This window comes from Telmatherina bonti (genome assembly GCF_933228915.1).
Source record: "Telmatherina bonti genome assembly, chromosome: 17".
In the NCBI taxonomy this organism is placed as follows: domain Eukaryota; kingdom Metazoa; phylum Chordata; class Actinopteri; order Atheriniformes; family Telmatherinidae; genus Telmatherina; species Telmatherina bonti.
Window position 1 is genome coordinate 27,283,517 of NC_136615.1, and position 13,895 is coordinate 27,297,411.

At 38.9% G+C, this 13,895-nt stretch overlaps 1 protein-coding gene across 1 annotated transcript in view; it reads left to right on the top strand.

The window, feature by feature from the left end:
- The window catches only part of vav2 (vav 2 guanine nucleotide exchange factor), a gene marked incomplete at both ends in the record, with an annotated part of 239,622 nt that overhangs the window by 192,561 nt on the left and 33,166 nt on the right, over positions 1-13,895 (top strand). Inside the window, 3 exons of the mRNA XM_079256778.1 lie at positions 3,458-3,556; positions 6,337-6,405; positions 8,211-8,311. Of these exons, the coding sequence (XP_079112904.1) occupies positions 3,458-3,556; positions 6,337-6,405; positions 8,211-8,311 (269 nt within the window). The remainder of the gene's footprint in view (positions 1-3,457; positions 3,557-6,336; positions 6,406-8,210; positions 8,312-13,895) is intronic.

A 13,895-nucleotide genomic window follows, 5' to 3' on the forward strand; every position in this document is an offset into this window, starting at 1 on the left:
CCCCATCTGGGGCAGAGTGTGACTCAAGGCTTGTGACTTCAGCTCTATGACTGCAATGTTAACTGATGTCAGTGAGCACCACCCACCACCACAACAAAGCATGAGGCAAACATACTTTGTCGTGCTGGCTTGGCGCCCCACTTTTCTGACTTGTCTTTCTTTGTTAATTACATGCTGGAGTAAAGCCTGGACTGGACTTGAATTTTTACATTGTTAGCTCCAGTTTTTGTTTTTTTTTTGTTTTCCATGCTGGTTGTCTGTTGCCAAATCTGATCCAGATGGCTCACTAACTTATTCCTCATTTAAGCTGTTTAAATCCACACCGCACCGTTAAAGATATGTGTTTTAATTAAGTTTTTTTATGTCTTAATAATGGTCCTCTCAAAGAAGCGCTCCAGTAACATAATATTGAAGGATTTAACACCTTTCAGATTTCTACAGTGTTCGGCATCAAATGGCTAAAGACTTGAATACAATGTTATTTTGAAAGGGCTGATTTAGTTTGACATAGTTTGAATACAAAGATTGTAACTGATGTGCTGTACGGAGAGGTTGTTGCCTTTAGGTACTTTAATCTTTTAATGTATTAGTTTATTTAATGGGGGTCAGTATATATTAATGAACATCTATTAACGACAAAATTAGCTTGTAGCTAACAAGCTAATTTGCATCTAAAGTTTCTAGATAAGTAAAGTGAGTATCCACAATGCCATAAAATAATAAAAAGTTTGTCCATAAGATAAATAATAGCAGTGATATGATTAATAAAATATGCAATTTTAACACATTAAACATTATCATAAAATATTTTGTCTTTAGCTACAGGTGAGCATTTGACATTTTCTTATTTAAAGAGTGGTAGAGTGTTACAGACCTTATTTACCTCATTACACACAAAGTGTTTTTTAATCATCCCCCACCCCCCCAACCACACACCCACCTTTATAAAAAGCCCTGGTCCTCAGTCCACTGTAAGTTTTCAGTATAAATAAGTCAGACAAGGGAGGTGGGACCAATCTATGTAACACCTTAGAACTCAAACATGCATCTGTAAAACTCCTAAAATTCTCCTAAAGTTTAGCCGATTGTATTTACTAAGATGTTACAGTAATAAAGACAGTGTTTTGTGGGTTTTTTTTTTTTGTTTTTTTTTAAATCAAGAATTTTTAAAGAATTTTTGTATAGCGTGTATTTACACCCTTTAGGTACAAACTAGTGAAGTAGTATTGTAGATATGAGAGTATCGTAGAAGATTCCAGCAGCACCAAGTGTTACAGCCTGACATCTGTTTAAAGCTTTATGTTGGGTCCATTGTCACATCAAGATATTTAAATTAGTTTACATTTGATTGTTCCTCACCTCTCAAAATGAAAACAGGTGAGAATATTGGACTCCTCTTCAGTGTATCTTGCACTTGTGTAAATCACAGCATCATCAGCATACATTTAGAAATCGACATTGGGACATGATCACTGGGTAAATCAATAATGTACAATGAAAATAACAGAGCACCAAGAACTGACCCTTGGGGTACACAAGATACACCAGCAGGGACATCAGTGAAGGATTTGACACTGTCAGCACACACACATACACACACACACACACACACACACACACACACACACACACACACACACACACTGTTTCCTGTGAGGAAAATACAATTTTATCCACAGAATAACAGCAACTCTCATCCTTAGTTGGGCTTAACATGAACAATATATCAAGACAATTCACTCTATTTTACTCATAGAAATATGAATCTGTGCGGTTATATGGACATGCAAGATTTACTGCAAATAAAACAACCAAAATACCCCACTTATGTAAGTATTTAAACCCTTTATGAAAATCTAAATAAGGACAGATGTTCTCTACTTCTATTAATTGTCCTTTCAAAGGTAACCCTACTGACATTCACTGGATAAAATCAAGCAACTGCAGTGCATACCTTGTTTAAAAAGGCTTTGTACCATGAGCAAACTGAGTAACCAAGGTCAAAGAACCTGATTCAGAGGACAGGTAAAGATAAGAGCTTGTGAAAATGAGAGAATGAGTTCTGTTGAAGCTGTTATGATGGAGTGGCCAAAGAGATGATAATTCTTTACCAACAGGCATGTTACAGCCTACTAGGACCTAGCCTAAAGACACCTGAAACATCTCATGCTATAAACAGTTAAATCCTCTAATGATGAGTCAAAGATTGAACTAATTGGCCCCAGTTCCCAGTGGCATGTGATGGGGGAAACCAGGCACTGAGCATCACCTCATTAATGTCATCCCTACAGTCATACACTATAAAGGCAGCATTATTCTTTGGGGATGTTTCTCCCATGAAAGTAGGAGACTTGTTAGGATAGAGGGAAAGCTTGATGGCGAAAAATACAAAACAATTTCAGAGAAGGTTTTTTCCATCCTGTTGAAAATCTCAGGCTGGGCAGAAGGTTTACAATCCAATAAGACAGCAATCCAGAGCATATTGCCAAGCCTCCCCAGTGATTTCTCAGCCCAGCATGGGTATCAAACTAAACCTTCCAGAGCATCTTGACTATATGTGGATGTTTGCCATCTTATCTTCCAAAGGAAATGTGTGTTGTGTAATTACAGTGAAGTTTGGATGCCACTGCTGGTAAATTCCTTTAACCAACAAAAAGAATAAGATCTGAAACAGGAGAAAAAGGGATATTTTTTTTCAGTGTTTGAACAAGTCCTTCTAAAAGCCTGCCTTTTGCTTTTTAGTTGTGATAATGATGTTCATACACAGTAATGAGGGAAAAATAATTAAATCCTGCAGACAGAGGACATTCTCTAACATGTAACATACCTAAACACATTATTCTTATGACCAACCTTGGATTTGCTGACATATACATAGATATGCTTTGCTGAAGCAGTGCTTCACACACTAAAGCTCCCTTACTTACATGCCTCCCTTTCCTTTAATAGTCAATACTCAATTAGTTTCCTAACAGTATTAAAATGAATAAACAAAACCAAACATATTAATGGCCGCATTGAAAAATTGATTGATAATGACAAGTGAGTTATTGTGGTGAAACACATTGTAGTTGACTATTGAAATTATGCTTGAGTTGCATAATTGGTTCCACACAACAGGTCTGTGTGGTTGCATGGCAAAGCAGTGTACGTGTAAATTGATTGGATTGGAAAGCTGCACTGCATCATCCCAGGTTCATAATGTAACTCGCTGGCTTTGATGAATTGCACCACCAAACCCAGGGGAGTTGTAAAAGATGTTCAGTGTATGAAACGAAATGAATAAAACAGGGTATTTAATTCAAGTCAAGTCTTCTGGTATGTTCCTTAAATGACTAATTCAATTGTAATTTTCCCTAAAAAATGTAATCAGTGATCTTTTATTTGATTAAAAAAATATATATATATATGATTCCATTCAACTTTTTTGTTTCTTTTCTTTTAATTTGCTCTGTAGAAAATGGGTATGACAGAAGAGGACAAGAGAAATTGCTGCCTAGTTGAGATCCAGGAGACTGAAGCCAAGTACTACAAGACTTTAGAGGACATTGAAAAGGTGAGTGTACCTATGTGAATGTTGGTGCCACCGGCAGAGTGGCCATTCGGAAGCCTTAAGCTGTTTCCACATGGAGTCAGATGCAATTTCATGTTTCAACAATTTTATGTACTAACTGAATTGTGTCAGGAAACGTGAGTGTCCATTGAATACCACAAAAAAATTTGTAGTATATATCCCAGGCCTGAATGTGGTGACATATTGCTGGCTCAGAGGACACCAAAAACCTGGAAGTGTCATGGAGGATGTGCACAAACTATTACAATGTAAAGAAACATATGAAGAGACAGATGGCTGAGAATCAAGCTAAAACATAAAACTACGTTTACATTTTTATAAAAGATAAAGTTTCATCAACAGCCGTGTCAAACTCAGTAGCAACTTGAACATGAACTTCTGCAGCCATCTGACTCCTCAGAGGGCAGCTGAACAGTTTAGTAGACAACCTTCATTATAAAGTGCACCAATTCATTCCACTTCAAAATCTGTTTGCTCTTTATTTATAACATTTATACATTAGAAATTCATAAACATTTATATAAATTCAATAAGTTCTGCATTGCAAAGTAAACATTTTAGGAAATGATTTATTCATAGTATAGTCAGCACTAAGTTAAGAACAAACAAAAAAAGCCAGAAATCTGGATGTAGCCAGGGACTCAGACCTGAATTTTAGCTGTTATGGAGCCCAAGGTGACATATTTGAAACATACCATTTTGTGACATTTTGCATTACTTAATGGTAAAAATCCTTCAGAACCCAATCTGATACTTCTATCGCCAGTTAGATGGCAGAAAGCTGATTTTACTCAAATAATTTTGACATGTCAAATGGCACTAATTGGTTAATATCCCCTAAAATGTTCATTTTTATACTAAATTTTGTTATTAGCCAAATAAAGACCTCATGTTAAGAAATTTATTTTTTCTTACCAATTTTTAATGGTCAGGTTCCTTCTTGTCTGTCAAAGAATTGACTTAAAAATCCTGCTGGTAGTTTAAAAACGCTGAATGATTTAAGGGCTGAAAAACAGTCAGGATCTTCTGGTTGGTTGTAAACCACCAGATCCCCTGAATCATCAGGGTCAAGTCGACTCTCTGTCCTGAATCAGAACTAAACATAAAGACAACGTTCAGTAATTATGCTCCTCACACATGGAACAACCTCCCAGAAACCTGCTGCTCTGCTAAAACTCTCAGCTGCCTTAAATCAGGCTTAAATTTACCACCTTTCATCACAAAAACTGTTAAATCTTCTCACAGTGACGCTCATTTATTACATTTTATAGATAACCATTTTGTTGTAGCTTTTCTTAATCTCAATTTAATTATTTCTATACCTTTTAAAGTTGTTTTTAATGTACTTTTTAATCCTTCTTCTGCACCCCGCGGTAATGCCTTTAATGTTTTATGTAAATCACTTCGAATTGTCTTGTGAATAAAATGTGCTAAAACAAATAAACATGCCTTGCCTTGCCTGCTTTAGATTAAAGCTGTTTAATGAACACTTCAGCTACTAATTCAAGTTGCAACAGAGAGGACTTTAGAAGGAACTGCATCATAGAACCAAACTGTTTGATTGATTGCGTTTCCTCGGTGACGAACAGAAGTGGGTATGCCATTGATGTGAAATTTCTGGAATTGATAACTGGTCCCAAGTTGGGCCTGAATGGTGCCCACGCTTGGCAATAAGCGTGCATTTTTATTCTTCTTTTTTCTTTGCCACTTTATTGTTAATCTCTCTCCAGCCTGTTGGCTGTGTCGCTGCATGGAAATGTCAAGTAGCGGCAGATTCATTTGGGAGCACAAATGTCACAGGAGCTGATCGATGTGGTTATTATTGGCCCAGCCCCCGCGGGAGACGCTGATCCCCAGAGCTTTACGTGCACATTACAGGGGCAAGAAGGTGCTAAAAGGAAACTACCCTCATAATATTGCATCTACTCACACAGCGCTAAGAAGTGACGATGTTACGTTGCACTTCTGCAACTGCCAGAAAACAGAAACAAACTCAAACAACATCTGTGGATAACAGCTACTTCTGTAGCTGTAGCTGACGGGTGCAAAACCCACACATACGCATGCTCACACACACACACACACACACACACACACACACACACACACACACACACACACACACACACACACACACACACACACACACACACACACACACACACTTCCCAGCGCTCTCTGTGCAATAATAAACCAGTGTTGAGAGGAGCGATGCTAACGCATCAGTTTCAGCGTTGGCAGAATTCATCTGCGATTTGATGGAGCTCCACAAATCATCCGCTTGACTAATTTCATTAAACTAAATGTGCATCCTGTGGTTCCCACATCAGCCCAATGTGAGTGTAAATGAGAATGAATATCCCTCTTATGATCAGAACACTCGTAAAAGCTTAATTGAGTTGGGGTTGATAAAGTCTGCCGTTTTTCGTCGCTTTTTTCGTCGCTCTATTTGTTACATTGATGATGATGAAAAGTGACAACCATAAAGCAGAGTTTGAGGAAAAACAGGCAGGTTTTTCCTGTCAAATGCAACTTGCGCCACAGCTGTGTGTAGTTACGGCACACCAAGTGTTTATAGCCTGTGAGCTGATATATACTGCCTCAACCTTTTTACAGCATGCCCTGGTATTGATTTCTGTTAAAAGCTTTAACGGAGCTTTATATAATTATATGGACATGGTTTTGACATGGAGCGCATGCTGGCAAAAGTATTTATTCTTCCTCTGAAAAGTCACTGGTTTGTCTCTTGCCTTTCCTTTAAGAACTACATGATCCCGCTGAAGCAAGTCTTGAGTCCGCAAGAAATGGAGGCTATTTTCGTCAACCTTGAGGTAAGCAAGCGGTCAAGTTGAGACGACAGTGTCCAAACCCAGCTGTGCTTCTCACCAGCTGAATAATTCACTATGTGTATGCATAGTTGATTGAATGACATGATGTTGTTTTCTATATGTACTTTAATGGTGTAATGTCATGTAAAATTCATGAATAGAGATGTTGAGAAGCTGTTGGTGTAATGGCTCAGCAAATACAGCAAACACATGACTCCATTTCTTTTGTTTCCCTCGGAGAGGAACGTTTTTCACGAGGAAGAATTCATGCAACATAAACTTATACATGTCCTTGTATGACTTAGAAGAACATATAAGCCAGCCCTCCCCTGCCCTACCCCCCCTACACTGACTGATAAATGCTGTGCCGAAGTCGAGTCTCCTCTCATTTCTGTAGACTTTGCTTCCAAGCAGGCAGACTTCTTGTCGTTTTTTTCATGGCGGTTTAGAGCAACAGCTTTGAACATCATCTGCCTTTTCTGCCTTTGGTCAGTCATTTAACACCCATTCATGAATCCAACTGCTTGACTAGCAGCAACATGTTGCCATAAATTCGATGATCTATGAATCATAAAAGCATAAAAAAAGACACATAACAGACAGCTTTATGTTGTTCTTTAAGGCATTTTTTTTGCTATACACCTTTTTGCATAGAATGCAGTATTTCTTCCCAACTCTACAGTTAACAACACATTGGTCGTGTCTTATTTAAAAAAAAAGATGGCCATTTTTAACCAATCAGTTTCTTTTTGGGAATTCACACATGCATGCATCCGGAATCAACTATGCAGTAGCAGCACTGTTGGTCAGGTTGCAGAGTCCTGCGATGTTGATGTGTGCTCAAACACCCGACATGACATGAGAGCAGCTCATTTTCTTCTGTTACTACCTCCTTTCCTGATGTATCTGCAGGGGGTCAAATTAAACTTCCTATTTGTCTTCTACACTTACAGATGATGCAAAAGGCAACAATACTGCACATGTCCTGGCATGATAAATCAAATGAAAAGAAATACAGTTTGACAGACATTTAATGGTGTTTTTTCTCACCTACAAGGTGATTTGTTAATAATTATTAACCAATGCTGGTTAATAATTATTAGCCAGGTTAATAATAATTATTAACCTGGTTAATAATAATTGCCTGGACATTCTGCATTCCAGGCATTCTCAGCCTGGAATGCAGAATGTCCATAAAACATGAGAAGAAAGTGAATAAATGAAGGTGCGACTGAAAACAGAATTGAAAGAGATATAAAACTAACCCAGAATAGTGTGACAGGACCAGACATATGCATCTGGAGCATCAGTTGATCCTTTTACTGTTCACTTACATCAGAAATGCTCCCTGTTGAGGGAACATGTATCTCTATAAAAACATACTAATAAGCCTCACTGTTGCATAAGGTTACATGTCCTTTTAATTGGAAATATAGTTTAGTTTAGCTTATTAGTGTTGTGTTTAATCATCATGTGGGGGCTGAAATGTTCACCATCAAATGTACATTTTAAATCCTACATTTGTAGAAAACCTGTGCACAGCTGAACTTTTTTTTTTTTTTTTTTTTTAAATTTAGTGCCTCGCTCTTAGAGATTTACTGTCAGTGTGGGGAGAATCAAGCTGACTGGGAGATGTGCTAATGAATTACTAAGGTTGATTGATCAACATATATCCCCAGCCGGCTTTGAGTTTTTAATTAAAGCACATACCAGCCTGCTGAGGTTGGACAGTGGGCGCCTGCATGCTAACCTCTTATCATTGCTTAATGCTCAGACACATTCAAGTCTTCACTGTTGTGTTTCATCAGGATGTAATCCGAGTCCATTTTGCCCTCCTGCGAGCCATTGACCTGAGCATGGTCAGTGGAGGAAGTGGCCTTGGGAAGATTTTCCTTGACTTTAAGGAAAGGTTAGTATCCTGGAATCTGTTTTTTTCATCCACATGCCGTTATTCTTTGACATCAGAATGCAAAATGTTATAATGTTAAGAAATCCAGTCATGATTTGGAGGCAGAGACATTTTTCTGCCCTTTTGATTTTAGAGTTTCGTATCCACAGGTCAGCATGCGGATTGATGGGATTAGTGCTGAAAGAATAAGTCGATTAAAAATAAAACATGTTTGTGGAAAAAGCTGAGAGAGCACACAGCCAATTGTTCTCCATTCAACTAAAACCTTCAGTGGATGCACTCAAGACTGCCTTTTCATGTCATATTCCTTCGATCTCTTCTTTTTTCCACCACATCATCTTTTTTCTTTGCATCTGGATTTAATCATTTCTAACACTGATATCAACTAATAAATCTTTCAGAGCTTATAACACATCGTGTCTGTTCTTCTGAATAGACCTCATTTTCTGAAAACCAAAAAGATGTGAGTTTTATTAGCTTGATGAGCTTTATCCACTTCATTAGTTCCACCTGTTCAAGGGCTTGAAAACAAATATCTAATCAGCCAGTGACACGCTGCATCTCAGTGCACCTACACATGCAGACAAGATCAAGATGAGTTGCTAAAGTTCAAACTAAGCAACAGAATAAGGAAGAAGGAGGATTTAAGTGACCTGAATGTGGCATGAAACCGCTGATCTACTGGGAATTTCACAAACAGCCATCTGTAGGGTTTACAGAGACTGGTCTGAAGAAGTTTTCTGTACCTGAATGTCTTGTTAATGTCAGAGAAGAAGGGGCAGATCTGTTGGAGATGATGGTAAGGTCATAGTAGCTCTAACAGCCTTTGGTTCCAACAAAGGTATGTAGAATACCATATCTGAGCTCACGCAATATCCAGCCTTGAAGACCACCTCAGGTGCCCTTTCCTGTCAGCTAAGAACAGGAAACTAAGGCTACAGTTTACACAAACTTGCCAAAACTGGACAGTAGAATATGGAAAAACATTGCTTGTCTGAGTCTCATCTCAGCTGCCACATTCAGATGGAAGCGTCGGGATATGGTGGAAAACATGTGTAAGCATGGATGCGTTCTGACTTGTATCAACAGTTCAGTCCTACCCAAGCATGGCTGCAAACACTCTCCATCTCTTCGTGGCCACAGCGTAGCATGTTCTGACAACTGCTTCCAGCAGGATAATGCTCTATGTCAGAAATCATCTCCAACTGTTTTGTCCAACGTGACACTGAGATCTTTGTACTCCAGTGGCCTCCACAGTCAGCAGATCTCAATTCAGGGGAGCTTTTTTTTTTTCCCATGTAAAATAATACATTTGCTTTATAGGTGTATAACTTACTAATCTACAGCGAGAGCTGATCATGGCAGCGACTATGTGATCATGTCAATTTGAACCAAAATCGAAAAGAATTAAGGCAGACTTCAATGTAAACCTGGTACTAGCAAGGTGAATGTAACAAAGTAGTTGTTTTCGGTGCATTCCACAGTGAGACATGCTACCAAACCAAGTACGCTCAACCAGATTTTACATTGTTTGATTCTGCAGTTTCTTCACTATTTACAGTCTAACTCAGTTAATTTCTTGTTAAAGGCAACAAATCCTATATTAAACCATGAAGTGCAGTAAGAGTTTTTATTATATGCAAATGAAACAAACACAATTTATTAGAAATGCAAGTCAAAACAGTCAAAATTGGACTGACAAAACTTTTCACTTGTTTAAAAAAAGTCCTGTTCTGGGTATCAACCTGATTTTGCAGTGAGGAAGATGAAGAATGGAGATCAGAAACTCTGTAAGAGTGGAGAAAACAAAGCTTAAGGTTTGGGGCGAACATGCATTTCTCTCTGATCTCCATGTGCCCCACTGCAGAGCAACGCGTGGATAATTTGCATCCCCGTTGGGAGCAAAGATTTGCCTCCCCGCTGCGCTATGTGTTACTGCTTCATAGGTAATGGTAATGACGGTGATGATAGGTCATGATTCTATACACAGCCACGGAAATACTAGTCTCCACAAATAACACAGCCATTACTGCAAGGCTAAAACAGAATCACACACTTGACTGCCTGTGCGTATGTGTGTACCTGTTCTTGCATATAAACGTACATATTATATTCCTTTGCACACTGATTCCGATAACAGACCTTTTAGTTGTTCCTCTTCTCATCCCTCCAACCTCAAACAGTCACAGTGTTTCTGTAGGCGATACAACTTTGCATAGGTAATTAGCTCATGGCAGACCTTTTCCGGAAGCCTTGAGGCCTGTATAACACAAAGCTTGTGTGACACAAGTGGCTCCGTTGCTACTAATAGACAGAGACTGGTGCACTCTCTCCTCTATCTCACACACACTCCTACTTGTATAATCTGTTAAATTCATCTGACTCTCAAATCCCATTGAACAGTGGTTGGAAACCTTCTTTTACACGCAACATTAGATAGGGACTAGATAGCCAAAGGTCATTGCAGAGGACCAGGAGGTTGGCAGAGCATACTCTGCAAGAAGCCCAGAGCCAGACATGAACGCTGTCGTTCGAGGTAGCGGCTTAACATTTCCTCTCCTTTCATAAACAAATTTGCTGATGACACCCTGCTTATTGTCACCATTTGCCTTTTTGGTGACATTCTCCGAAATGCAATGCAGGGTTATTTTAAGAAAACGATTCATTAGATTTGCAGTCTATTTGCATGCTAGGCTTTCATCACCTGATTGTGATTGACACCTATACCTTCCTTATTATGAGCCACCGCTGCGTCTTGTCTCTCTGTGATGATAAACAAGTGTAACCATGGGATTTGGGCTCGTACAGGAAAGCTCTCCTCTGGCATCTGCCATTTTCCTAACGATCCAGCTTGGCATAATTAATTTGGTTATCTGCGCTTGTAAGTCCCTGTGACCTTTACAACAATGTGCTTGTAACATTTTTTTATTTTTTTCTTCCTTCACGTTGGTGGAAACGATGAAGGGCTCCTTTTTTATGTGTGTGTGTATTTGTCATTGAACTGAAAGCCATGCTGAAAATGTCACTGGTATATCTTCTCAGTTCTTAACCAGCCCGACTCATACTTAATGGCAAAGTGCACTCACAGGAAGCTCCATAAACTAAATGGGCATCTAAGTGCCCTCTTGTTGATATACTCATTTCCAACATTTCCCAACTCATTTCCGGAGTAATCTGGCTTCCAGACACCCAGACGGTGCCTAATCGCCGCTTCACCGTGTGGCTCTTTTATAAAAGGGTCTTTGCTCTATGTTCTCCTCCAATTGCTGTGTGCTGGATATGTTGAGTGGAGGTGAGGGGGTCCCAAAGCCATGTGTCAGAGAACATTAGCCGGTTTCACAGCCTGTCACTTCTGGTTTGCTCGGAGATCTCCTCTGTCGCCTGACTCAGCTTGCTCAGCTGTGCCAGGGTGGGGGTGTACGCCGAAGGCACACATACCCAAAAAATTGTATTTTCCGTGAGATAACATGCACAGCATTGTCCTCATTACGGAAGAGGCCGGCATAGCAGGACAGTATTACCAATCCAAAGAGAAGTGGTCTCGCATGTCTCTTTTTAGATGTAGCTGCTTTGCTTCTTACTTCTTTTATGTCGGGGACGTTCTGTACAAGTAATTATCTGTTAACCAGTTTCTGATTTTTCATGCATTTTTGATTTACTGGTTATCATGGCTAAGAAATAGCGACCTCTTTCCAATAAATAGGGAAGACAAATCCAGCAACCTTTCTGTTACGACCCCCGTGGGGTCCAGGGGTAAAAAGGGGGTGACAACACAAAATGGAACAGGTAACTAAAAGTTCAACAATTAATTTATTTACAAATAAGTGAATTAAACAGAAAACAATCTAGGTTTACCTCAACCAGTTCAGTAAAGAGAGTTGAAAAAAACAAAACAAAACATAAACAAGGAATACCCAACCAAAGATGCAGTTTAAACTGGATAAATCCCACTTAGGGACAAAACACAAAGAAAACCAAAAGTCTGTAAGTCTACAGCCAAAACTCTAACCAAAACCAACAAATATATGACAGTGATAGGGCCTATAATTCTACAGTCAAACGAACCAGAAAACCTCTGTAAATCTACAGCAAGACCTTTGTGAATTCATAGGTAAAGCAAGGAGACAAACTGTGTCACCGTTAGACACAGCTGCCCCGAATGATGGCGCTGATTGTCTTCAAGTAGTAGAGTGGTGGAGGTGGTGGCCAATGGATGAACTCCAGGAAGTTAGTCCACCAATCCAGAAGGCACAGGAGGGGCAGCCAATCATCGAAGTTTGCTGGAATCATCTTATTTGCATGTCAGCCCACAGAGCAGCAGGCTAGGGCCATAACTCTTTCATTTGAAGGACGGCCACATAAATCCCTGATAAGCAGTTGCATCTACAGGTTAACCCTGTTATTTTCTCAGTTTAGGAAAAGGGAAAAGGCCATGAAAGGATATGAATTATCTTTTGGATTTAGGATATGTTTTTATATTTCAGTTATTGAATTCAGAGATACTGTCACAAAAAAAAATTAAGTACATTTTTCTGTTTGGTGGTCTCACATCTGAGATCATAATAAAAAAAAAAACCATCTCGCCCTTTCTAGGTCTTGAATGGAGGTGATCCAGACTCAAATGAACAATACATTGTATATTACGATGAACATAAGCTACTAGCTCACAGAACTGCTTTAGGAAGTAGTAACCTGTAACCTTCACATGAGAAATAAGAAGTTTGTAGACATTCATTTATGAAGATCTCTATTAAGATACAGCTAAAACATTGCAATGAAGTTAATGGCAGAACTTTTGATTTCTCCATTGCAATATCGAGTCTTTTCTTTTCCGGTCTTTTATTGTAAATTTGCTACAGTGTTTGGGATCATTCTCCTGTTTTATGACCGAGTTTCAGCTAAGCTTTAGCTGTAAGACAGACGGCCTCACATTTCACTCCATATTGCTTTGGTATGCAGAGGAGTTCACAATTCGCTAAATTAGAAGAAGGTGTCCATGACCTCCGACTGAAAAAGCTCAAATCATCACCCCTCCACCACTGTGCTTTAAGGCAGATATTTGTGTGTGTGTATGTTCTGACAAGCCAAACAAAGCTGTGTGCATTATAACCAAACATATTTAATCCAGATCATTAGCAGCTAATATTTATTTGGTATGGAAAGAATAAGGTTTATTCATTTTATTCCACACACTACTTATGCATTTATGTTTAATTCATGTGAGACAAATGTTTATCTAACAGGATGTATTTTACCTTTTATTTTTGTTTTTCTGTGTGTGCAGAATTTTTACTGCAGAAACTTAAGCTGAGATATAAGGAGAAAACAGGAAATGAGCTGTTGGCTCCCACTGCACCACCTCCACATATAGAAACAGAAAAGAGTGTGTGTCTGACTGTATCACACAGTAATCATGAGAAAAACGGATTCATGCTGCTGCGTTGCTGTATTTCATCAGCACTTTTGTTCACACGGCGTGTTTCGAAGAGGGGGACAAAGGTTCAGAGGAAAAACAATTTTAAATGTAGTCTTTTATTTTCTGCATTTCCGTTTCTAAATATCGTATGATTTCCATTTATACGGT